The following is a 25,855-nucleotide window of genomic DNA, read 5'->3' on the forward strand; positions in this document are numbered from 1 at the left end:
TTCATCTTGCCAACAGTGTCTTACACATCTCCAGATGCAGACTTGCAGACACCTCCTTCAAGGCTCAGATGAGATACCTTTATATCCACCTAAATCCAAGCTAAAATATTGGTTATCCTGGGATGTTTTCCCACACTTTTCAGTCAGCAAACATGTAATGAGTCCCTGCTTTTGAGGGAAAAGCATGCAAGTTTAAAGACAAACCAAGATGGCTCCTGCCCTCAAGCAGAGGCTGGACATTCACCCTTAGGAAAACCAGATAATCAAGGGAGGTGATACAGAACCCATGAGTGCTATAGATGGTAGATTCCATAAGAATCACCTGAGCTAAAGAGAGCATTTCGGGTTGGGGCAGTTCAAAAAGACTTGGGATTGGTTGAAGGGTGGGCAAGATTTGGATCAGGTCATTCAAGGGACAGTCAGAAGAGGCAAGAAACAGTGTTGGTGAACGCTGGGCATTATGTCATTGGGTAAATATGTTTAAGGGTGTTTGGAGTTGAGAGTTGGCTGAGAGACACAGGGAGTCACTAGACCAGGGGGCCTTGAGTGCCATGTTAAGGACTTCCAACTGCGTGCTGTTGACATTGGAGAGGATTTGGAAGGGTTTGTCAGGAGATGGCTTGGTTGCTCCCTCTCCCTGGAGACATTGGGAAATCTCTACTTTTAGAGAATGAGAGGAAGAAAATGAGTTTGTGAAGGATCCAAGAGGAGTGGTCAGGAACTCATGCAGAGAATTATGATGGTAATGTCATGGAAATCAAGGGGAGAAAGTTCCAAGAAAGAGGTCAACAACGGCAGAGCAGGCTGCACGGGCTGAGAGGGGAATGGGTGGCTTGGGAGCAGAGGTGCAGGGAAGCTTCATGTCAAAGAAATTTCAGAAAAAGGGGACTAAGTAATTAAAGTAAGAAGCTGGGCCAGGCATGAAGGGGTCGTCAAGGTGGGGTTGTCTTGTGCTCAGTGGAAGGTCGAGGGCAAGCGAAGAAGGGAGAACTGGGGACACGGTGGGGAGGGCAGGCGTGGGTGAGCTTTGCCATGGGAAGGAGGAAGGCTCTCTTTATGGGGTCCCGCGGGAAGGATGCGGACATAGGCTTTCTGCGTTACCAGTTGCATTTCATCTTTTTATGACACATACTCATCACGAACACTTTTGAAAATTTCAGAAAAGGAAAAAATTATAGCACTCACACGAACGCTTAGCCCTCGGAGAAATTGACAGGATCTGGATGTGCTTTCTTCCAGAAACCCTTCTGTGTATATTTGCACACGGATTTTTTCCCACGTAGGTAAGATTATACTATCCATATGTGGTTTTTGTTTTTTTATTTAAATTTTTTTTTCCTATATTGATATTACAGAGAGAGAGGAAGGGAGAGGGAAAGATAGAAACATCCGTGAGAGAGAACATCGATTGGCCGCCTCCTACATGCCCCTCACTGGGGATTGGGCTCACAACCTGGGCATGTGCCCTGACTGGGAATCGAACTAGCGACCTCTTGATACATGGATCAATGCTCAGCCATTGAGCCACACCAGTCGGGCTATCCATATGTGTTTTTAAAATTCAACAATAGAACATAGATACCTTTCCTGGGCAATAAATATAGAGCTGCTTTATTTTTTCACTGGTTGCATAATATTCCATAATACAAATTTACAATAATTTATTTCACCAACCCCTTATCCATGAGCATTTGAGTTATTTACCCTTTTCCTCAGGTTTATTGCAGGCTCTAGTGATAATCTTTTTGTTGTTGTTGTTGTTGTTGTTGTTTTATCCTCACCCAAGGACATTTTTCCATTTTTTGTTCAGGAGAGAGGAACAGAGAGAGAGAGAGAGAAAAACATTGATGTGAAAGGAACACATCGAGTGGCTGCCACCCACACGACCGACCAGGGCCGGGGACAAACTGCAACCCAGGTACGTGCCCTTAGCGGGAACCGAACCCGGGTCTCTCCGGACTGCAGGCCGACGTTCTAACCGCTGAGCCAAACCGGCCAGGGCTCTAGTGATAATCTTTACACATCCATCTCAGCCTAGTTGAATACGTAATCCCTGAGGGAACAAAATGCTTCGAAGGGGGATTGCTGTGTCAAAAGGCATGCTCATTGAGAGTGTAGGGTGAGTGCCCTGCTCTGGTCCCAGGGCACTGGAGTTTCCACACACCTTCGCCTGCTGGGTTTGAGGCAAAACAGCTGGCGGGAGTTAGGGGGAGGTGAAGAGCTTAAGCCTAATGGTTTGGGTCTTTTCAGAAAAGGAGGAGGTGAGTTCATCTTTGGAGAATGAGTGGGCTGAGAAGAGGAGGAATATTGAGGGAGGATCCAGATGGCAGGACTTGACCAGGGCCAAACCCACACCACTCTCTGACATGTTCCATGGGGCTGGGTTTTCCCAGCACAAGGCAGAGGAAACAGGCTGAGGAAGGAAGGGCACAAGGGCAGGAGAGAAAGCTAAAGGCTCCAGGGAGCTGAAGCTGATCCTGGGGGCTCAGCTAATCGCTTGCATGAAGTACAGAGTATAGAGGCTTAATGCAGTGAGGATCAGGCAAAACAGTGGGAGAAGCAGAAGGAAGTTGCTGGGATCTTGCAGATGGAACACAGTAAGCTTTCTGCTCCAGAGGGAGGCCAGGCTGAGCTACGGCCACCCAGGAGATGAGACCTACAGATTCCAGGTCATGGGGCCCTGAGGTCCAGATGGTGGGCTCTCAACATAAGGTTGCCTCCACTAAAGTTGATGGTGGGAGACAGGATGAAGAAATAACCCAGTCCAGGTGAGGTACCTATCCAGAACAGTGTTCCCTGAAGTAGGTGTACCTCTGAATACCATTCCCATGGGTTTTCATTGATCACTTTTTTTCAAGAATGGTAGGAAGTTCTATGGTCAAGTAAGTTTGAGAAACATCGAATTGAACACAGGTGGAAATGGGCTTATTTCTTTTTGAAGGGCTAAAAAAGCTTTAGTGTATTGAAATGAGTTTCTAAGATGGCGAAAGAGGGTGCAACATTTTCTGGACTTACTTGATCCAAGAACCCCTTTTTCACGAAGGGTATTTTGGAACTAGTGTGCCGCAGCCCAGGTTCTAGAAAATGCATTTGTTGAAGGTTGGAAATTGACCCTGAAAGTGACAGAGGACTAATCCTGACAGAAGTAACTGGTACTACCATTTACCAAGTATTTACCACATGCCAGGTACGCTTCGTTTATCGCCTCACCGGATTTTCCCAGCAGCTCTTTAGATGGTATCCCCACTATTTTTGCACATGAAGCTCAGAGAAGGGAAGGGAAGTTGCCACGTGAGAGCTAGCATGTACCTCAAGCGGGGTTTGAAGGCCAGGAGGTAAAAAATAGACATCAAGACCCCTCTCATCCCACTGATTTGTGGGGCTCATGGGGAGTGGAGGAGACCAGTGTGTATGTGATGGGGGAGGGTTGGGGTTGTTGTACTGAGTGAATAGCTCAGGTTCTCTTCTCAGCTAGAGCCCACACCACCCCTTGAAAGGGGTATCTAGAAATGGGGTGGCAGCTTGGACTTACCTCAAGGAGCAGGGATTTCTACTGGCAGTTAGTGGGCCAAGGTGCCAAATGTCTGCGCAGTGTGGGAAAATCCTGTCTAATGAAGAGTTGTGCCACCCAAATGCCACGAATACCCCAGTTAGAAATGCTGAGGGTAAGAAAGGGAAGGAAAGTCGTTTAGGATAAAAATGGCTTGGGCTAAAGAGAGAAGTTGCTCCCGAGGCTCTGTGGTTACCGGGAATACAGTGGAAGGCAGCAGACGGTGGGAGGCTGTGGGCTGGCTTGGATTCAGACAGAGGTGGCAGAGGGGAGAGGAAATGCCTGTCCCAGGGCATCGAATGTGGATTTCAGGGATGAAGGAGCAGAAAGGAGGTGGGTATTGCAGAGAAGCAGATCCTGACAACTTGTTGAGCAGGGGAATCTGCAAGGGAAGGACTAGACTCATTAGAGCCGAGACGGGCAGACGGATTCCCATCCGAATATAGACGAATCCACAAAGGAAGCCTCCGGGGAGAGGGTAATAGCAGGAGGGTTCTAATGAAAACAATTTTGCAACCTTAATTATAACATTCTCCAACCTTAGACTATAGCTATTCTGCAATTTTAAATATAGCATTGGCTCCTGAGAAGACTCTCAAATCTTTATTTTTACTGACCCAATTGGCTGTTTTGAAAACCCACTCTGTGAACTCCGTAGAAGATAATCATCAAAATATGTTCCTTGAAGTTCCCAAAAGAAAGAAAGACCTTTTATTCAATTCCTCGAACTCTCCCCCTTGCTGACTCTGCTGGTAGGTTGCAGAAAGGCTAAAGAGTGAATTAACTCCACATTTTTGGTCAACCAAAAGAAAGCTGGAGTCGGCGACCGCAGTTGAGTTAGCAGTTGGTGAGCAGGTCCGGGCTCGTCTCCACCTCCAGAGGAAGTGAACGGAGCCCAGCCCCGCAGAGTCAGCAGTCACGCCTCGAGACGCACCAGCTCATGCACCTTCAGACAGACTTTGTGGGGGCAGAGGCTTAGACAATAGGGAGTCCCTCTTGTGGCTGTCCTGGTGTTTGAGTTGGACATTATGACCTTGGATATGAGAGGAAAAGAGGCTCTTTCAAGTCTCTGGTGGTTGCCACTGCTTTATGAGTCTGAGTTTACCGCACTGGCTTTGAAGGCTATTTGATTTTCTTTTTAAAGGCACTGCCTGTAATTGGGGTAGAGATTGCTGGATGAAGAGTGGAATCTGGCCGAGTCTTTGGGAGGTGACTCGTGAGTCTGGCTTCTCTAGTACAGGGACCAGAAGGCTCCCTTGTGACAGCTCCAATCTCTTGGGGCCTCTGGAACAGGGGAGGCAGAAGCTGGCTTGTCGAGTCTTAGATCTTTGCTACCCAGAGCAGCATGCTGTCCCAAACTTGTCCTCACCTTGTCCCAAGAAAGGGGCTTTTCCACAGTCCAGGCATTACCATATCTTCTCCAGTGTCCTTTCCCCAGCTCACCCCCTCCTGTCACAAGAGCCTTTATCTGGGATCAGCAACATGAAAAAAAGGAAGAAAGAAAAAGAGAGGGAAAGAAGGCAACAGAGGCTGTTGGAACTTAGCCTCTCTTTACACACCGTGGCCTGCAATATGATGATTCAGCCGTTGATGCCAGACACCTAGCAACCCGTAATGTTTGATACTCGGGTGCTCCTCAATTTTCAGCATGTCAAAAGTCCTCAGTAATCCATGGATAATTTATGTGACACAGGGAAGGACCAGGGCCTTATTTTGGAGGGCCATAAAAACACCAGGAGTATTCTAAAGTAATTAACTGAAACACTAATGCAAAAAAACCTATCTCCCCCCCAAAATACAAGAGAGGCATTTTAACTTTAGGAGAGGAATAGTATATCCCTTGTTCTAGTTCTGAGAAAGGGAGGAGAAACAGATCCTACATTTTGCCACACTAACCTTGCCCCCATTCATTCATTTTTTAGTTCAAATATTAGGCCCCCAGGTGTTAATTTTTTTTTTTAAGATTTATTTATTTATTGTTAATCCTCACCTGAGGCTATTTTTTCATTGATTTTTTTTTTTAGATAAAGTGAAAGGGAGGGAGAGACACATTGGTTGCCTCCAGCCTGCACTCCAACCAGGGCTGGGGATCAAACCTGCAACCCAGGTATGTGCCCTTGAGAAAATTGAACCCAAACCCTTTAGTTCACAGGCCGATGCTGTAACTGCTGAGCCAAACTGGTCAGGGCTTTAAGTTTATTTTTATTTTACTTTTAAAATATATTTTTATTGATTTTAGAGAGAGAGAGGAAGGAAGAGGGAGATAAATTTCAAGTGGCCACCTCCTGCACACCCCCTTCTTGAGATCAAGCCCACAACCAGGGCATGTGCCCTGACCAGGAATCAAACTGGCCACCTCTTGGTGCATGGGACAGCGCTCAACCAACTGAGCCACACAGGCCAGGGCTTAATTTTACATCTCTACTGCTTTAAACTTTAAGCGTTTGCATCCTCAATGCATCAGCACTCCCCAACACTCCCTCACCATGGAGAACTTTAAGAATAAGTCATATTTAAACCACATTTTAAGTCATTAATCTTTATTTTTGAATAAGAATGAGCCCTTAATTGAAGTAGCAGAAGTTAACAATTAACTACGGATGTAGGCCTTCTCAAAGGGTCAGTAAACGCATTTGTTTTGAACACCCACTATGTGATCAGCCCTGTGCTGAGGCAAGATTTCCTGACTTCAGGAAGATGAGGAGCTACTGGAGGCCACACATGTAAATAGATGTCAGACCTGGGTGGAAAGGCTTCGCCCGCTCTGGCCTGACTGAGCTGGGCACATGCGATTCTGCAAGCCTTCTGTATGTGTGTTTGCATCTTGCTTCAGATTCCTGCACAGTATGAACCACTAGCTGGCAAGTCACTTATCCTCTCTGAGTCTCTGTAACATGAAGGGTGGGTTCTGCGACTTACAAGTTCCCACTCCCATTGACATAAGAAAGATCCACACTGGTAGAGAATTTTTATGAGTTTATTTTAGCCAAACTGATGACAGTTGCTGGGAAGCAAAATCTCAACAGATTGAAAAAATGCCCCAGAGAATGTCAGTTTTATAGCTTATTTTATACATTAGAGTCAAAGGAGGAGACGTAAGGGGGTTACATGAAATTCACCGGTGATGGATGAGGGAGGTGGGAAAAAGCAAAGCAGGACATCTCTGAGATCGGATCAAGAGAGACACCTATTTCTTTTACATTGCTGGGTACAGGATAGTTAACAATTAACATTTAGAACACATAGAGATGGTGTTTGGGGAACAAGATAACCATGAGGGGCCGGTCTGGCTCAGCGGTTAGAGTGTCGGCCTGCCGATTAAAGAGTTGCAGGTTTGATTCCAGCACGTACCGCAGTTCCGTCCCCTGCCCTGGTTGAGGTCCTGCAGGAGGCCACCAATCTCTCTCTCCCTCTTTCCACACTCCCCCCCCCCCACTCTCTGAAAATCAATGGAAAAATATCCTTGTGTGAGGATTAAAAAACATAATAAAATATTTTTTTTAAAAGGACACCAATGAGGGGTTCTGTGGTCTCTGCCCTGGTGCTGGGTGTGCTCTGAGGGGTCTGGAAGAGGAGATGACTCTGACATTCCAAACATATGTTGTTCTGGATGCAAAAAGACAATAGACAGGCTCACTTAAGGTAAAGATTCACCTTGGTCAAGGAGCTATAGGCCTAGGACATGACTACCTGCCATGACCTGCTTTTAGTTAGGAATTGTTGTGTTCAGACCGTCCTGTGTGGCTACCTGCATTCTCTGAGTTTTAAGGCCCACCCCGCAGGCCTCCCCGAACTTTTCAGGTTGGTGTGTGACCCTTTTTCATCCATACCCCATTTCTGAAAACACTTCGGGAAGCCCGGACACCCAACTCCAACACAGATCACCCCAGGAGGCGTTGGAAAGGGCAGGCATGGGAAATGGAGAGAGGGAGGAACATTCTTTTCCTGTGTCTGTGAAGCCTGCTTGGCCCAGTGCAAGGGGGAAGTAAGGTTCCCGTCTAATCAATCATTCTAATCAACCAGACTCTGTGTCCTCAAGCCAAGCTTTTCTCAATTCTTTATGTCTGATTCTTCCTCCATCCTCTGACCGGATCAGTCTTGGGATAATGTGAATATAATGAGCCCATGCTTGCAAAGGGCTTGGCGTATAAAAGCCTCACAAATGCTTTGGATTTTGTGCTCATTAAAGCAAACAAGGCAAAAGCGGAGAGTCGCTGTAGTATTCCTGACATAGGTAAGTTAGGGGTCCCCAAGGCCCGAGGCTCAGCCCTGGTGAACAGGAAGTCCGAAGGATTAGAGAGAGAAGAGAGCTCTTGGGGGACTGGGGAGGGCTGTGGTTATGGAGCTGAGATGTGAGCAAAGGGAATAGGGCCAAGTCCTTGTGAACCCTTCATCAGGGAGAGCCGAGATCCATGCTGGCAGCTGTCATTTCCCCTCCCGTGGGATGCTCCGCAAAGTACCGGACTGGGGTCTTTATTACTTCCCACTTGCTAATGATTGCCAGTTTGGGGGGCTCTGGGAGGGAGCTGTGTGCTTTTCACGGGGGTGTTTGCTGAAGGTCGGTGTCAGCCCTGCTTGATTTAAGTCTTCCCAGATTCCCTGCAAAGCAATAAACAGTGAAGTGATGAAATTAGCCCTGGAGCCAGAACAGGGAGGAGGCCTAGTCACGAGGGAGAGCCGGAGAGCATCATCAAGGGTGGGGAGAAATGAGAAACAAGGCAGGAAGGCCTAGAAGGCATTTCTGCTCCAAAGAGTGGAAGGAATACCTCCCCGAGGGGGCCTGAAAGGGCGGTAAATCCAACGGCCCCAAACGTTGCTGTAACTGAGCTCATCTGGGGGTGAAGGGCCTGAGGTTGGGTGGGGCAGAGTACAGAAGGCATCAAGGACCCTCGTGGGCCCCGCCCGAGGCCCCAGTTTCGGGGAAAGGCCAGGTAATCCTGGTACCCTCCCAGGCAGTTGTCCTGGAAACACTGGCAGACTGATGATGGGATTGCAGCCTGAGACAAAGCAGGGCTGAACAGGCTGATTTCTTAGAATATACATACAGGGCTGGGCAAAAGTAGGTTTATAATTCTAATACAATAATTAATAAATGATAATACAGGACATTGGTTAATTCAATTATATAGGTTTCAGGTATACAATTCTATAATACATCATCTGTATATTGTATTGTGTGTTCAGCACCCCAAGTCAAGTCTCCTTCCATCGCCATTTATGCCCCTATTCCCTCTCCTTCCTCCTCTCCACCCCCTTTCACTCTGGTAATCACTATACTGTGTCTGTGTCTATGAGTTTTTTGTTTGTTTCTTTGTTTGTTTTTGTTTAATCCCTTCACCCTTTTCACCCAGCCCCTCAACCCCCTCCTCTCTGACAGCTGTCAGTCTGTTCTCTATGAGTCTGTTTCTATTGTGTTTGTCATTCTATTTTGTTCATTAAATTCCACGTATGAGTGAAATCATATGGTACTTGTCTTTCTCTGACTGGCTAGTTTCACTTAGCATAATGCTCTCCAGGTCCATCCATGCCACAAAGGGTAAGATTTCCTTTTTCATATGGCTGAGTAGTATTCCATTGTGTAAATGTACCACAGCTTTTTTATCTACTCATCGACTGATGGGCACTTGGACTGCTTCCAAGTCTTGGCTATTGTAAATAACGCTGCAATGAACATATAGGTGCATCTACCCTTTCGAATTAATGTAAATTTTGAATTGAATAAATTCAATACAAATTAAAAAATAATAATACAAGAATAAACTCTGTGTAAACCTACTTTTGCCTTCCCTGCATAAAGGGATCAGTCATGTCCACCATGTCAGCCTTCCTTCTGCCACTGTACACACACCCTTCCAGAGCTCATGCACACACATGCACACACACACGTGCACACACGAACACACTAGCTCTATCACAGAGAGGCTACCTGGAGTCTGTTTTTGTGAGGAAGAAAACTCAACCAGGATTCAGGAGGCTTTGCCACCAGCTGGCTGTGTGACATTAGCCAGGTATTAAAAGTTAACCCTTCCCTCAAACTCAGCTTCCTTACCTGTAAATCTGGGAGAATAATTTCTCACCCTACGTTTCAGGCTATTGAAGGGATCAAATGGGATAATGGATGTGAGCTCAGGTCACCATCCTCCCTCAAATTAACTCAGAGTCTCTGAGGGTGTGGTGCTGACCTTGGACGCAAGCTCCCCAATGATCCATATGCAGGCATAGACCCACTTCTGGGAAGCATAATAAACATCATTCATAGATTCATTCTAAGTTGTGTTTGTTGGGCATTTCTTTGTGCCAACTGCTGTGCTAGGGGCTTTGGAAGGGCAGACAAGACAGACACGGTCCCCGCCCTCAGATTTTAAACACGGGGAAGCGAGCTGTTGGAGGAGTAATAAAAGGTGCACTGCATTCTACAGAGAGAAAATACAGAACACGTGGAAACCTATTTAACAGGGACTTATCCAGTCTGGGGGCTGCAGGAGGACCACTGAGGAAGTGACGTGCCAGCCGTGACCTGGAAGACAAACAGAGGGCATTCATGGCGAGGACGGTGGCATCTTAAATTCAGGGTCACGCACAGTTCCTCCCCTGCTGAGCCCATGCAGAGCTGCCTTCACTTCCCCAGTGTTCCTTGCCCATGGGGCCTTTTCTTTTCTTTTTTTCTTTTTTTTAAATGGTGTTTACATTTTTTTTTAATCCTCACCTGAGGACATTTTTTCATTTTTTGTATTGTGTGTCCAGCACCCCAAGTCAAGTCTCCTTCCATCGCCATTTATGCCCCTATTCCCTCTCCTACCTCCTCTCCACCCCCTTTCACTCTGGTAATCACTATACTGTGTCTGTGTCTATGAGTTTTTTTGTTTGTTTCTTTGTTTGTTTGTTTTTGTTTAATCCCTTCACCCTTTTCACCCAGATAGAGTGGGAAGGAGAGAGAGAGAAACATCAACGTGAAAGGGACACATCGAGTGGCTGCCTCCCGCACATCCCAACCAGGGCTGGGGACAAACTGCAACCGAGGTACGTGCCCTCAGCAGGAACCGAACCTGGGTCTCTCTGGACCGCAGGCTGAGGCTCTAACCGCTGAGCCAAACCGGCCAGAGCAGCCCAAGGTGCCTTTTCACTCCAGCTGTGATCACAGTGGTCAGAGCATTTGGAAAATGAGGTCACCGTTGCCGCCCGGGCTGCTTCCAGGTCATTGTCTATCACACCCTCAGTCATGGGCCTGACCCTCTTCATTTCCAGCCAGTTTCTTAGCATTTGTAGAACCTTTACTCATTACTTTAAAGAGGTAGTAGGTACGGTAGCAGATATTTCTGAGTTCAGATCTCGGCTTCACCACATGTTCTGGGTGCTGTTAAGAAACATTCTTAACGTCTCTGAACCTCGATCTTTTTATCACTAAAAGTGATACTTTAGACTATCAAGTTTATAGGATTGTTGTGAAGATTGTCTCTTGGCAAGACCTCGCCCATCATGGCATTAAAAATGGGACAAAGGAAAGCCAAACTTAGAGCTCCTACTTCTAGCGTTACTGGCTTAAAATATCCCGGGACGATGGCGTTGGGCAAACTGCTGGATGCACAGCTAAAGTTGAAAGGAAATGGGAAATCCCTCAAAGATTACTCAAAAAAAAAATCAAACTAGAAGCTGAAACTAGATGGGTCAACAAATGCAGAAGCTGGGTGTCAGGGACCTAAATCTTGGGTGCAGGAGGAGACTAGGCTGTGAGTGGCCTAGGGGGGCAGCTGGACCGAAGACCCCAGCATAAAGCGCCAACCCAAGAAGGCACTGTCCCAGGCACTGCCACACTGTGTCACCCTGAGACAGACATTCTGGTTATCTTTTTATTGGGGGACAGTCTTTTCTGATTGGTCAATCCTCCTACTGACTGGTCAGCACCTATTCCTGTGGTGGAAGCTTTTGAGTCTCAGCCCCGCTAGTCTGAGTGAGGGGAGTGAGGGCGAGAGGCTAAGGGAAAATGCACCCACGCCAGTCACCATGTGTCAGGGGATGGGAGGACGCTGAGCCAGATCAAGCAACTGGCTCTCTTCTTTTCGCTTTGCCCAAAGGGTTTGAGCAAGGCGCCTATAGAGGAGGCAGCTGAACTGGCCTGTCTTTTCCAGCGGGGAGATCATGGAGTCTCCTTACCCAGGCCTGTTGGGACATCCCAGTTCTTCAGCCACTGGATTCTTACCTTTGTCCCTGTTTTCTCTGCTTACCATCAGGTCACCTGGAGCTCAAGTGGGCTGACTTGGACCCAGGCGCAGGAGGGGATGGGCACAGGGTGTGGGGACTGTTCATGAATGGGGCAGCTGGAGAGGGTGGGTGTGGCTCAGGGTGCCCCCCTGGCATCTGACAGCACTTGGCTCCATCACAGTGAGGTCGGCTGGTGGCGACGGAGATGCCTTGTGTGTTTCAGAAGAGGAGCTGGCTGGTGACGAGGACATGCCGTCCTTCCCGTGCTCACAGGAGGGTAAGGGCCCTGGGGGCTGTCCTCCGATCTCTTCTCTGTGCTGACAGCTCCTCCCTGCTCCCATCCTCGGGCTGGTCATTTGCCTCTCTCCATGGCCTCGGAATCCTGGCTGTCCTTCTCTGTTTTCTGGAGGGCAAAAAGGCAGAGTGGCCTGGGCCTGGGCTGTGCAGTACGGAGGAAATCAGAGTTTGACATAAGTGTCATCTGTCCCCAGGGCTCCTCAGGAGACCTGTCTGCCATCTCCTCCAGGGCCTGTCTTTCAGCTGGCCCAGAACTGTGCCCTCTGTCGTATCCCATGCCAGCCAAGTCGACTATATATCCTCAGGCCACAGGATCCAGCTCGGCATGTGGTTTATCTGCACTGTTAGTTGGAGTGGGGCTTCTTGGTGGGTTTCAGCATAGATTGGAGCAGCTCTTCTCGACCTTGGCTGTGTGTACCTTGTAATTGCCCAGGGATGCCTGAGACCAGCCCTCAGAAACGCTGATGTCTTTTGGTCTGGAGTATGAGCAAGGCATCAGGATTTTTAAACATTCCTGGTACTGCTGATGTGAAGCTGAAATTGACAAAACCTAGGGATTTCACAGCTGGGGACATCACCCTTCTCCCTGGGCATTGGCCACCTGCCCGATAGCAGGAATGCCTGTTCTGCCCTTCCTCCATACTCGGGACCACCTGGTCGGCCAGAGCAATTTGTTCGGTTTCCATAAGAATTGCTGGTTACCTGTGAAATTTGGAGACTGGTGATCAGCCTGGTTTGCCTGGGACTGAGGACTTTGCCCAGGGCGTGTGACTTTCAAGCCTTGGCAAACCATCCTAGATAACCTCGTACTGAGGAGTTCCTGTGACATGAGACTCAGTGCTGAAAGCAGGAAAGGCCCAGGCAAGCCGTGGTGAGCTGTTTGCTGGCTGCCCCACCTTGTGGAGCCGCAGTGTGGCCAATGCATCGGGAAGATGTGTTTGCTCACAGCCCAGGCTGAAGGATGATGCCACAGGATGATGGTCGCGATGGGAGTTCTCTGAAGACCCTGACTCCGGTCTCTTCTATTCCCGAAAGCTCTGGGGGCTGGAGGAAAGGCAGCGAGGTGGGGAGGGAATGAGGAAGAACACCACGGTGCAGTGAGACAGGCCAGGGCAGGAACAGGGGACTGAACTTTGAGCTGCAGCCTCAGCCGCTGGCCTCCTTTTGTCCCCCCACAGGCCGGCTGGGGCCCCGCTGTAGCCGCTGCCAGAAGAACCTCTCTTTGCACACGTCCGTGCGGATCCTTTACCTCTTCCTGGCTCTGCTCTTGGTGGCCGTGGTCGTGCTGGCCTCTCTGGGTGAGTGCAGACTCCCAGCAGCATCCAGCTAGTCCAGGGCTCCCCCACCCCTACTCCCTCCTTCAGGGGATTTCTTATGAGGCATCCAGCACCTCAGCTCCCCTCCACAGACCAACACTCTCTGCAGCGGAGCCCAGGGCCAGGGAATCTCCACGCCTGACTCAGACTGCAAAGACTGGCTCCTAATTTCTGGTCAGTAATTGGCTGTGTGGCCTTGAGCAGGACCCTTGCCCTCTCAGGACTTCTGTTTACCTATTGATAAAATGAGAGACTGGGACTAGATCAGTGATTCTCAGTTTTATCTCCATGTGAGAATCACCTGGGAGCTTTAAAAACAATCGATGCCTGGACCCCACCCCCAGTAATGGAATTTATTCATGTCTTCAAGCTTTCCAGATGACCGTGTCCATCCGGAGTTGAGGTCACTGGATGGGGCGATTTCTAAGCCCCGTCTGTGGTCTTTGTGACTGTTTCTTAAGGTGAGGCTGGATGCCTACCTGCGCCAAGGCCATCTCAGTCTTGGTGGAATGCAGAATCCTGGGTCTCACCCAGTCTTACCAACTCAGTCCGACCGGTGAAGCCCAGGGATCTGAAGGTCGGTGGGTCTCCTGCACGCTGTAGCTCATGTGCGTGGCAGCTGACCCAGGTGATGGCATACGGCGAGATCCCGACCCCTGCTGCCTCGGGGAGCTAACGGTGTATGGTGAACCGATGAAAACAAGCGTGGTGGCTGCTCACTGCCGTGGCGTTCATTCGCAGCGTCGGAGTTTAGAAAGGCTTCTGTACTCAGTCTGTTTGCCTTCATGGACTAGACGTTAGGGACAAGACTAGGACTAGCATGAGAAAAGGGAGGTGTGGAGGGTGCCTCACTCTAGGTGCTCATCCTACACTCATCCGACCCTTAACGGGGGTGCCCGTTTCCAGCCCTGGTTAGAGATATAGTAAGTCCTCGCTTAATGTCATTAATAGGTTCTTGGAAACGGCAGCTTTAAGTGAAACGACGTATACTGAAACCAGTTTTACCATAGACTAATAGATATAAACAAGAGTTAGGTTCCTACATTATATTTCTGGTCACGAAAATACTACCAAACTTCTAAATAAAGACCCTAAACACTTCTAATATTAAACATACAAATAAATGTGAACTCTACATACATTTAAAAAAGATGGTCCAGCCAGTGTTGCTCAGTGGTTGAGCATCAACCTATGCACCTAGCGGTTGCCAGTTCGATTCCCGGTCAGGACACATGCCCAGGTTGTGGGCCTGATCCTCAGTGGGAGGCATGCAGGAGGCGGCCAATCGATGTTCTCTCTCATCGATGTTTCTATCTCTCTCTCTCCCTCTCTCTCTCTAAAAATCAATAATAATTTTTAAAAAGATGAATAAGAACAAATAAGATTATTTTCCAACCCAACGATTCCAGTTTAGGGTTGCAGGTAGCCAGAGCCTATCCCGGCAGCTCGGGGTGCACAGAGGGAACCCACCCTGGACAGGACGCCCTTCTGTCCCAAGTGCATCACACACACAGTCACTCAGAGGCCCTAGGGTCTCTTAATAGGTCACTGTTACTAATTAAATCTCAACAGCTCTGACCTATCAATGTTAATTAAAGCCCAGAGATTCCAAAAAATTTGGAATTGTAGCATTTTGGAGCTGATAAGAACTTTAGAAGTCATTTGGCTTCAGACTTTCTTTTTATAGATCATTCAACTGAACTCTAGAAAGATTCATTGACTTGCCTGACGTCACCTAACACATTTGAGGAAAATATGGACTAGAAGTTGAATTATCCAACTCTTTAATTCCATCCCCCAACACTTGACCTTCATAGGATCTATAGGAAATATCTTGTCCACCCTGTTCAATCTGTGCCCTTCTCTCACTCAGAGGCCCAGCCAGGTACCTGGTGAAGGAAGCCAGGGATCCTGATGCTGCCCAGATGTGCTCTAACCACTGGCTGGCACTGATCCCTTAGTAGGGTACCAGGTTGCCCATGCAATATAAGCTGGTATAACCTTTTCCAGGGGGTAATTTGGCAATGTGTATCAAGAACTTCAAAAATATTAATACCCTTTGACTCATTCATTTTAATTCTAGCAACTTATCCTAAGAAATAAACCATATATGCATAATCATCATATCCAGGGATTATTTCTAGGATCAAGAGTTACTCAGATTTGGCCCTGGCTGGGTGGCTCAGTTGGTTGGAGCATCATCCTGTGGACCAAAAACGTTGCAGGTTTGATTCCCAGTCAGGGCGCATACTAAGCTGTGGGTTCTATCTCCTGGTTTGGGCGTGTACAGGAGGCCACTGATCAATGATTCTCTCTCACATTGATGTTTCTCTTTTTCTCTGTTTCTCCCTTCCTCTCTAAAATTAATAAACATATCCTCGGGTGAGAATTAAGAAAGAAAAAGGAGGAATTACTCAGATTTACATTTATAGGCTCAGAAGGGGAGGTGCCCTAAATGTCCCCAACATTAGGGGACTTTTATGTAATTGCTGAATCATTTATACAGAATATGCTAACAGACATGAAAAGTAATGATTTTAAAACAATTTAAACCTCAGTGGAAAACTGTCTATGACATGATACCAATAAAACAAAGTGAAAGAGATAAGATAGTCACAACATCCCAATTTTCTGTTGTTGTTTTCTAAAAATGTATGTATTTATGTAGCTATAGAATGGTTGTGGAGATAAATAAGATGGTAAGAAGCTACACGAAGGTGTTGAAGATGTTGATGGCAGTTATCTCTCAGTGGCAAGATTAAGAATGTTTTTTTCTTTTTATATGTTTTTTCTAATTTTTTCTATTCATCCTGTAGTCAGGTCCTACTTCTGAAATCTTGGGAGGAAAGATTACAGGTATATATACACACACACACACATTATATATATTATTCATTATAATATATACATATATACACATGTAATACATCTATGTACAGAGAGCTACATATACATATTCATGTCTTTAGGTAGATATAGTTACATTGATATGCATTTTTAAGAGATGCGTGACAGGCTCTGGTCAGAAGATTTCTCCCTCACCACCACCGGGAAGTCCCGTGGAAGAAGGGCGAAAGGTCTTGGTTGCAGAAGGGCTGATAAAAATGCCTTTCTCTAAGCCAACACCCTGCCCCAGTTTCTCATCTGTATTTGCCTTACAGTTTTCAGGAAAGTAGACTCTCTCTCAGAAGACATCTCCCTGGCCCAGGCCATTTATGACAAGAAGATTGTGTCGATGCAGGAAAATCTGCAGGGACTCGGTAAGTGTCCAGTGTCCCGATATGCTAATGACTATGATGGAAGACTAATGTTGATTGGGTAGGGGGTTCGCCACCCCTGTGTCATGTGCCCTCCATGGCGTGGTACCAGGAGCAGGGCAGCCTTCACCAATCTACCCATACCTGAACGAAGGACAGCCTGCTCCCTGCTCCCTGTCCAGCTGCAGAAGCACCCATTGCAGGAGGGCTGCTACCTGGGCTGGAGGTTCTGGGTGCGGTACAGATCTGGCCAGAGCCGTCGGGTAGGGAAGGAAGCTCAAGACAGTTAATTTCCCCAACATCCTCACATATCTGAAATTATTTTTAAGACCTTCCAGAGCCTCTCGGTAAGCGAGTCTTTTCCTCATCGTTGCTCTAAAGTGTGCATGCTTCACGGTGCTCTTTATCTCCTGCTTGGACGAGAGATGCTCTCATGCTGACAGGCAGCCGGAAGGAGCCATAGCGGAAGGGGTTAGAGGTGGTCTGCTGTCACGGAAAGAGAAAGTGCTGTTCTGCCCCTCTCTCGACGAGTGATATTTGTCAAGCCACTTCTCTGGGCCTCATTTCTCACCAGTCACGGGAGAAAAATCCCTGCACCCTCTTCTCCACAAGTTTTATTGTGAGAGGATCAAATAAGATAACACATACCAAACTATTTGGAGAAATTTTAAAATGAAATGTAAATGGGAGGTCCTTGGCAACCTCCGAAAAGTTAGGAAGATATATTCTTGAGAATTTGGTGGCGAGATGGAGATCTAAAGCCTAAATCCTGCATTTCAGGTCTTAGTAAAGACATTTGATAAAAATAAGATTTCATAGAGCTGGTCAGGCCACTTCCAAAAAGGGGTTCGTAGCAGGACTTGGGAAAGAAAGAGGAAGCAGAAAGCCACTTGCCAATTCATTATGCTCTGAAATATTTCATTTAAAGAAGCAACCTTTGTCCCATGATCCTTCAGCAACTAAAATGTTCTCTCTTTCTCCTGAAGATCTGAAAGCCCCAAACAACTGCTCTTTCTGCCACGAGGCTGGGCAGCTGGGGCAAGAGATCAGAAAACTGCAGGAGGAGCTGGGGGGGATTCAGAAGATGCTTCTGGCTCAGGAGGTCCAGTTGGACCAGACCTCTCAGACCCATGAACTGCTCTCGACCACCAGCAGTCAAATCTCCCAGGAGATGGGCAATTGTTCCTTCTCCATCCACCAGGTCAACCAGACTCTGGGGCTCTTCCTGACTCAGGTGAGAGGCTGGCAGGCCACCACGGCAGGCCTGGACCTCTCTCTGAAGGACCTCACCCAGGAGTGCTATGACGTCAAGGCCGCAGTATACCAGATCAACTTCACCGTGGGGCAGACTTCAGAATGGATCCATGGGATCCGCCGGAAGACAGACGAGGAAACCCTGACCCTCCAGAAGATTGTCACTGACTGGCAGAACTACACTCGGCTCTTCAGCAGCCTGCGCACCACCTCGGCCAAGACCGGAGAAGCGGTCAAGAACATCCAGGCCACCCTGGGGGCCTCCTCACAGCGCATCAGCCAGAATTCTGAGAGCATGCATGACCTGGTGATGCAGGTCATGGGCTTACAGCTGCAGCTGGATAACATCTCTTCCTTCCTGGACGACCATGAAGAGAACATGCACGACCTGCAGTACCACACTCGCTACGCCCAGAACCGCACCGTGGAGAGGTTCGAGACGCTGGAAGGACGCATGGCTTCTCATGAGATCGAGATCGGCACCATCTTCACCAACATCAATGCCACCGACAGCCACGTGCACAGCATGCTTAAGTACCTGGACGACGTGCGGCTGTCCTGCACGCTGGGCTTCCACACCCATGCTGAGGAGCTCTACTACCTGAACAAGTCCGTCTCTCTCATGCTGGGCACCACGGACCTGCTCCGGGAACGCTTCAGCCTGCTTAGCACCCGCCTGGACTTCAACGTCCGCAACCTGTCCATGATCATGGAGGAGATGAAGGCCGTGGATACGCAGCATGGAGAAATCCTTCGTAACGTCACCGTTGTACGAGGTGAGAGTGAGGTCTGGGCTGGGCTGCTTCAAAGCTTCCGGAGGGCCTTGGTCATCTTGCCAGACCCAGAAGTGCCTGGTTTCAGGCAAAAATCCCAGTGGGCTAATACAATCCTGTCGCAAATACCTAGGGCAACTGGCAGTTTTAATGCACTTGCAAACCTCTTTTGTAAAGGTGTTGTGGCTCCTAACTTTGCCTGTTATACATATTTGGATTTTTATGTATGGATTTGTTTAATTGCTCCACAGAGAAAAATAGGCAGACCTCAACTTTTGGAAACTGTCTCTTTCTTGTTTTCTCCCTCCTCCCCTTTCACCAGTGAGAACTATCTTCTCCTATCTCATCTCTGCATTAGCCAGGGTTCTCCAGAGGAACGTAATTAATAGAGAGAGAGAGAGAGATTGTAAGGAATTGGCTCATATGATTATGGAGAATGGCCAGTCCAAAATCTGTACAGCTGATGCCCCAGTTCATATCCAAAGGCCGGAAGCTGCTGAAGAACCAGGAAGAGATGATGTGTCAGTTTCAAGACCTTCAGGTTAGGCAGGAGAAGTCTCTTCCGTGAGGGTGGGTCAGCCTTTTGTTCTGTTTAGACCTTCCACTGATTGGATGAGGCCCACCCATACTGGGGAGGGCAATCTGTATTACTCAATATAGATTTAAATGTTAATTTCATCCATAAATACCCCTACAGACACACCCAGAATAATGTTTGACCAAACATCTGGCCACCCTGTGGCCCAGTCAAGTAGACACATAAAATGAACCATCACAAGTCCATCCCTTTCCAAGTCGGTATCCATACACATCTCCTTAAATCATTCTTAATCCTGAAATGAAGACAATAGCAGAGTCATTATTTTACCTAATGTACATGATGCAACTATGCTGTGTACAACCAAAACCACACTAAACCCTTGCCCAGAAGAGGAGGTAAAGTCCTTCAGGAACGTTCACTCTTCTCCTTGATATCTCATAACTTCAGTACTATGATATACAATTAACAATATTTAAATAATGTGATATAAAGTCAATACATTTTATATCTTATGTTACATGATCAGGGGATAAGAGAGGGAAGAAAGAAAGATCTATATGTTATATATTTTTATATATTAATAACAATAAGGAGGAAATACTCTCGACAATTACAGTCCTCATTTCTGTGACTGGTCACATGTTCACAGCTGGTATTTATAACTACCTTTATCCACTACATAGTTCACATTCCCTTTGCCCTCAGCAAGCAACTTGGCCGGTTGTGATTCTTTACCTGGTAGGGTGATCCAAACCTTAGTTCTTCAAGACCCCTTAGTAGTCCTGCCTGGATTGGGTTGTTGTGGTTTTCCATTGCCCTTAATCACAGGGTATGGTAATGCTCAGAGACGCCCCAAGTGAGCTCCTGCATTGCAGACATACACGTCCATTGTGGAGAGCAGTCCCGTTCTTCCTTGGTAGTCAGGGTCAGTCACCCCAGTCAGCACAGTAGCTTCTTCTTTTTATTTTTATTTATTTATTTTATTTTATTTAGAGATAGAGCAGGAGGGAGAGAGGGAAGAGAGAGAGAGGAACATCGATGTGAGAGAGACACACCGAGTGGTTGCCACCCACACGACCCCGATCTGGGGCCAGGGACAAACTGCAACTGAGGTACATGCCCTTAGCAGGAACCAAACTGGGGACTCTGGTCCGCAGGCCGATGCTCTAACTGCTGAGCCCATCCGGCCAGGGCTTTCTTTTTTTTAAATAAATTTTTATTGATTTTAGAGAGAGAGGAAGGGAGAGAGATAGAGAAAAAGACACATCGATCAGTTACCTCCTGTGCAAACCAAACCCACAACCTGGGCATGTGCCCTGACTGGGAATCGAACCAGCGACCTTTCAGTGCCTGGAACAACGCTCAACCAACTGAGCCACACCAGCCAGGGCAGCACAGTAACTTCTTTACCTGTTAATTCAGAGGCACGAGGAGCCCAAGTGTCTGGGCAGCAGTCTTAACTTCCCGTTCAATGGAATCGTTGTTGTATCTCCTGGCAGAAACATTCTCCCCTTTGGAACTAAGATCTCTTCGCCAGCAGAGTATAAGGTTGTGGGAACAAAAAGCAAAAACTTTTGCTAGTGAGTCACTAAGTATAACAGTGAGTGGGCCACTCCCATCTCCACCCCCAATCCCTGGGCCTGTGAATCGGGCATCACATATTGGACACTGACTCAAAGCATATATAGCTCTGAAAGTGTTTGCCCCTAACTGGCACTGTAACTGAGTCTTCCAAAGGCCGTTCCCCCCATTTAAAAAGCCAGCTGCTTCAAGATGGTAGGAGACATGGTAATGCCAGTGAACGCCATGGTCGTGGGCCCATTGCCACACGACAGTCGCTGTGAAGTGCGTTCCTTGATCAGAAGCAATGCTGTGTGGAATACCATGATGGTGGGTAATACTTTCTGGAAGTACATGGATGGTATTTTTGGCAGACGCATTGCATGCAGGGAAGGCATATCCATATCCAGAGTAAGTTTCTCCTCCAGTAAGAACAAAGCCCTGCCCTTGCATGATGGAAGCTGTCCAATGTAATCAGCCTGCCAAGCTGGCTGACCCCCCTGGGGAACGGTGCCCTGTGAGGGATTCACTGCTGGTCTCTTCTATTGACAGGCTGGGCTCTCAGCAGTGACTCTAACCAGGTCAGCCTTGATGACTGCAAGTCCATGTTGCTAAAACCATGAATAGCCCCAAACCCTGCCACCATGGCCACTTTGCTCATGAGCCCATTGGGTGATGACAGGGGCTGGGGAAAGAACTCACCCTTTGGCAAGCATTTGCCTAGGACACAAATCTTCACATGTTGCCCATTCAGAGAGAACTATTCATATACCTCTGCCCCAAATTGTATTTCAACTCATTTTCCAGTTGCGTTCCTTCCAAGTCCCTGACCATCCAGTCAAATCATTGGCCACAGCCTATGAACTGGTCCTCACTTCCTATTCCTGACAGGTTCTTGGAAACTGCAACTTTAAGCAAAATGACATATAACAAAACCAACGGTAAACATAAACTGGTTGATATAAACGAGTTAAATCCCCACAGCATGTTTCTGGTCACAAAAACGTCACCAAACTTCTAAATAAAGACCCAAAACACCTCTAATATTAAACATGGAAACAAATGTGAGCTACACACACACTTGAGAAAGATGAATAAAAACAACTAAGGAAATGATTTTTTAACCTGCTTGTTCCAGTTCAGGATGGCAGGTGGCCGGAGCCCCTCCCAGAAGCTCAGGGTGCAAGGCAGGACCCCACTCTGGACAGGACACCCTTCCACAGCAGGGCCACTCACACAGCCACACTCTCAGACTGGGACAGTGTAGGGATGCCAGTCAGATAATATGCACGTCGTCCGGATGTGGGGGGAACGGAGTCCCTGGAGAAAACCCGTGCAAACACAGGCAGGACGTGCACACTCCACACACGCAGTGGCCCTGGCTGAGGATTACTTTTTTTCTCTTATCAACATTATAACGAAATGACGTTGAATGAAATGATGTGATTCGAGGACCTGTCTGACCATGCAAGCAGAACAGCCAGGTGCACTGCCAGGTGCACTGCCAGGTGCTCTGCCCGCTGGGAGGCTTTCCCCTCACCGCTGTCCTTCGGGGATGTCCCAGAGGGGGCTGCCTGTGGGCTGCAGCTGTCCACCGTCAGGTGATGCCTGCATGTGTGCAGACCTGGACCGAGTCTGCTTTCCTCTGTCTGCTGGGGGCTCTTCCCATGATGCCACAGAGAGGGCAGTGTCACAGGAGTGGGGACCATGGGCGTTTGGGCCACTTATTCATACAACTTACCTGTTGTGCCTTTGGGGCCTGCTTGGGCCCAAGTTACCTGTATACCTTGTCCAAGTGCAGCTCTACACTCCCAACTTGGTGGTGTGGTGGGTCAGATAACACTCAGCCCACGATGGGCATCTCAGGTCGCATGGTAAACTGGTGACCCATGGCTAAGTGTTCAGTCTCTGCGCAGGCCTGATAATAGCAGGCCAAGAACTGTTTCTCACAAGGAGAGTAATCTGCAGAGGATGGCAGGGCTTTGCCCGAGTTCCAAGGGCCTGCACTGCAGTTGACGTGGAGGGACCTGCCAAAGGCTGAGAACACCACTGGCCTGCCTCTGCCACTCCAAGCACGTTGGGCCTGCTGGATCCCGTGACCCGAGTGGCAGAGCAGCTTCTATGGCAGCCTGGACCTGTCGCAGGGCTTTCTCTTGTTCCGAGCCCATTCAGAACCAGCAGCTTTCGGGTCACTCAGTGCATGGGCCGGCGTAGTATACCCAAATAAGAAATATGTTGCCTCCAAAACCCAAAGAGGCCCGCTAGGTGTGGGGCCTCCTTTTTCACTGTAGGAGGGGCCAGATGCAACCATTCATCCTTCACCTTCGAAGCGATATCTGAACATGCCCCAGCCACGGGACCCCTAGAGATTTCACCAACGTGGAAAGACCCTAAAATTGGGCACATTTGTTTTCCCACCCTCTAACACACACGTCTTACAAATAGAGCTGTAACAAGCGTGAGTTACTATTTACTGCTCACTGGGTGCAGTCAGCGTAATGTCATCAATGCAATGGACCAGGGTGGTACCTTGAGGAAGAGAAAGGAAAACAAGATCCCCTGAGAACCAAGTTATGACACAGGCCTGGAGAGTTGAGGTGCCCCTGAGGCGAGACAGTGAAGGTGTGGTGCTGGCCTTACCAGCAGAGAGCAGACTGGTGGGGCTTACGGACAGGGACGGACCCAAAACACATTTGTTGACGCAGTATCTGTGCACCAGGGGATGTGTTCATTTCCTTGGGCAATGAAACCACACGTGGCACAGCAGCTACAACTGGAATCACCAGCTGGTTAAGTTACAGTAATCCTCTGTCTTCCCAGGGACCTGTCACTCTTCTGTCAGGCCAGATAGGAGGGATAGATGGGGATGTGGGGGGAATCACTACCCCTGTGTCCTTTAAGTCCTGATGGTGGCACTAATCTCTGTGATCCTTCCAGGAACACGGATTGCTGTGGTTTACTGTTTTCCTAGGTAGGGAAGTTATAGTGGCTTCCACTTGGCCTTTTCCACATAATATCCCTCACCCCACAGGCCAGGGACCAGTGTGAGGATTCTGCTCAGTGTGTCTGTTTTAATTATACATTCCAGGACTGGGGAATAACCACAGGGTAGATTTGGGGACTCACTGTGAGATGGACTTGAGCTAAAACTCCACTGATCCCCTGACCTCCACAAGCCCCTGCTCTGACTGGTGGGGACTGTGGGTCTCCTGGGATCTGTCAGGTCAGAGCCAATGTGCAGCGGTCCCCCAAAGGTCCGATTAGTTCCTTTTCCCCAGTGCAGTGACCCTGGTGAAGGGCCGAGGGTCCCTTTGGGGAAGGCTGGGAGAAAGATGATCAGTATGAACATTTGGTAGTGCACTGGGGTTCATCAAGGGGACCCAGGGTCCATAAACTGGCCCAAGTCTGAGAATTGATTGAGGGGCCACAACTCTTTGTTTTTATGATTCAGATTAGACTTTATGCACTTGACCTAGAACATCGCTGCTCATACAGAACAAGTAAGGATTTAGAAGGCTTCTTTTCTTGTTTTTTTTTTTTTTAAATCCTCACCTGAGGATATTTTTCCATTTATCTTCAGATAGAGTGGGAAGGAGGACAGGAGGGGGAGAGAGAGGGAGAGAGAGAAAGAGAGAAACATTGATGTGAGAGAGACACATTGATTGGTTGCCTCCCACACGACCCCAACCAGGGCTGGGGACTGAACTACAACCGAGGTACATGCCCTTGACTGGAATCGAACCCATGGCTCTTTGGTCTGTGGGCCGATGCTCTAACCACTGAGCCAAACTGGCCAGGGCTAGTAGGCTTCCTTTCCATTTCAGTCCTAAGGACACCATGATCAACTAACACCATCGTTCTGCACAGGTCAGACTATTCTGATTTCTGCTTTGAATCTCAGTCCATTCAGTAACCACACCCACTTTACCTCTGGTGGTTGAGGTCACCACTTGGCTGCTGCCACCTCGGGGATCCAGTTACCCCCACTGCATTCAGCTTTCCCAATCCAGTGGCTGCAGGTCCCCCCGTGAGGACTGGCCTGCAGAGGAGAGCGACCCCAGAGCTCTCGAAGGATGCTGGGCTTCCCTCACAAATGTCTTCCCTCACCGGTATGTCTTCCCAGGGTGGGTGACCAGGTCTCAAGTGACAAATCCACTCCAACATTCCAACCCCCTAAGTCTTTGAATCCTTTCCTCTGCATTAAACCAAGGCAGGTCCAGCATTTCTAACCCCCTTTTGGGGGTCTCCTTTGGCCCATGTTTCAGCCAACCAACCACACGCTCTGTCAGAGTCCTTTCTGACTCCCCAAAATGCAACTTTAGATAAATAGCATCTTCCCTCTGTGTGTCTGTCTCTGTGTCTAGATTTCCCCTTTTTATAAAGACACAAGTCATACTGGATTAGGGGCCACCCAATTGACCACATTTTAACATGATTCTCTCCAAAGATCGTATTTCCCACTAAGGTCGTATTCCAAAGCACTGGGGGTTAGTACTTCAGCATATGAATTTTGAAAGGACGCAAGTCAACCCTTAACATTATTTTTTCATTCTAGTCCTTCACAGCAATATTGCCAACAGTTTTTCTCCTGGAAGATGGTCCCAAAGACTCCAATCAGGATTCCTTTTCACGAAGAATTTGAATGGCTATAACCAGACTCCCTGGACCCTTCCGCAGGAAGTGTGTGTCTTTGTGGGAAGAATGTTCAACCTAAAATTGTAGCAGCTCTTGGCTTAGAAAATAGAATAAGTAGCCAAAGAGATCTGGTAGTTCCAGAACATATAGTTGACATTTCCAGGGGCGGGGGGTAGGGGGGGTCAAATATCTGGGCCCAATCATCCAGGGAGCTCCCCCCATCCTAGGCAGCTCTGTTCTCTCCGCAGAGCTCAGACTTAGAACTAACCTCTCTGATTCTCTGGTTCTCTTTATCCATTTAGTCTCAAATCTGTGTTGCCTTCATTTTGTATCATTGAGCATTTCTACTGCCACTAGGGATCACTTTTTCTTTCAACGAAGTTGGTAGTTTGGGGACTCATGGGAGAGTAGATTTTGTTTGCTTGTTGTCATATTTCCTTGGTAACTGACATCTTCCCACAGTATTCCCCTAA

The 25,855-nt window shown here is 48.0% G+C and overlaps 1 protein-coding gene across 1 annotated transcript in view; it reads left to right on the forward strand.

Moving 5' to 3' along the window:
• SCARA3 (scavenger receptor class A member 3) overlaps positions 1-25,855 on the forward strand; it is a 39,134-nt gene that overhangs the window by 5,106 nt on the left and 8,173 nt on the right. The window contains exons 2-5 of the mRNA XM_036242065.1: positions 11,931-12,026; positions 13,225-13,344; positions 16,524-16,622; positions 17,606-18,649. Of these exons, the coding sequence (XP_036097958.1) occupies positions 11,931-12,026; positions 13,225-13,344; positions 16,524-16,622; positions 17,606-18,649 (1,359 nt within the window). The remainder of the gene's footprint in view (positions 1-11,930; positions 12,027-13,224; positions 13,345-16,523; positions 16,623-17,605; positions 18,650-25,855) is intronic.

This window comes from Molossus molossus, unplaced genomic scaffold, assembly GCF_014108415.1.
Source record: "Molossus molossus isolate mMolMol1 unplaced genomic scaffold, mMolMol1.p scaffold_m16_p_4, whole genome shotgun sequence".
Classification (NCBI taxonomy): Eukaryota; Metazoa; Chordata; class Mammalia; order Chiroptera; family Molossidae; genus Molossus; species Molossus molossus.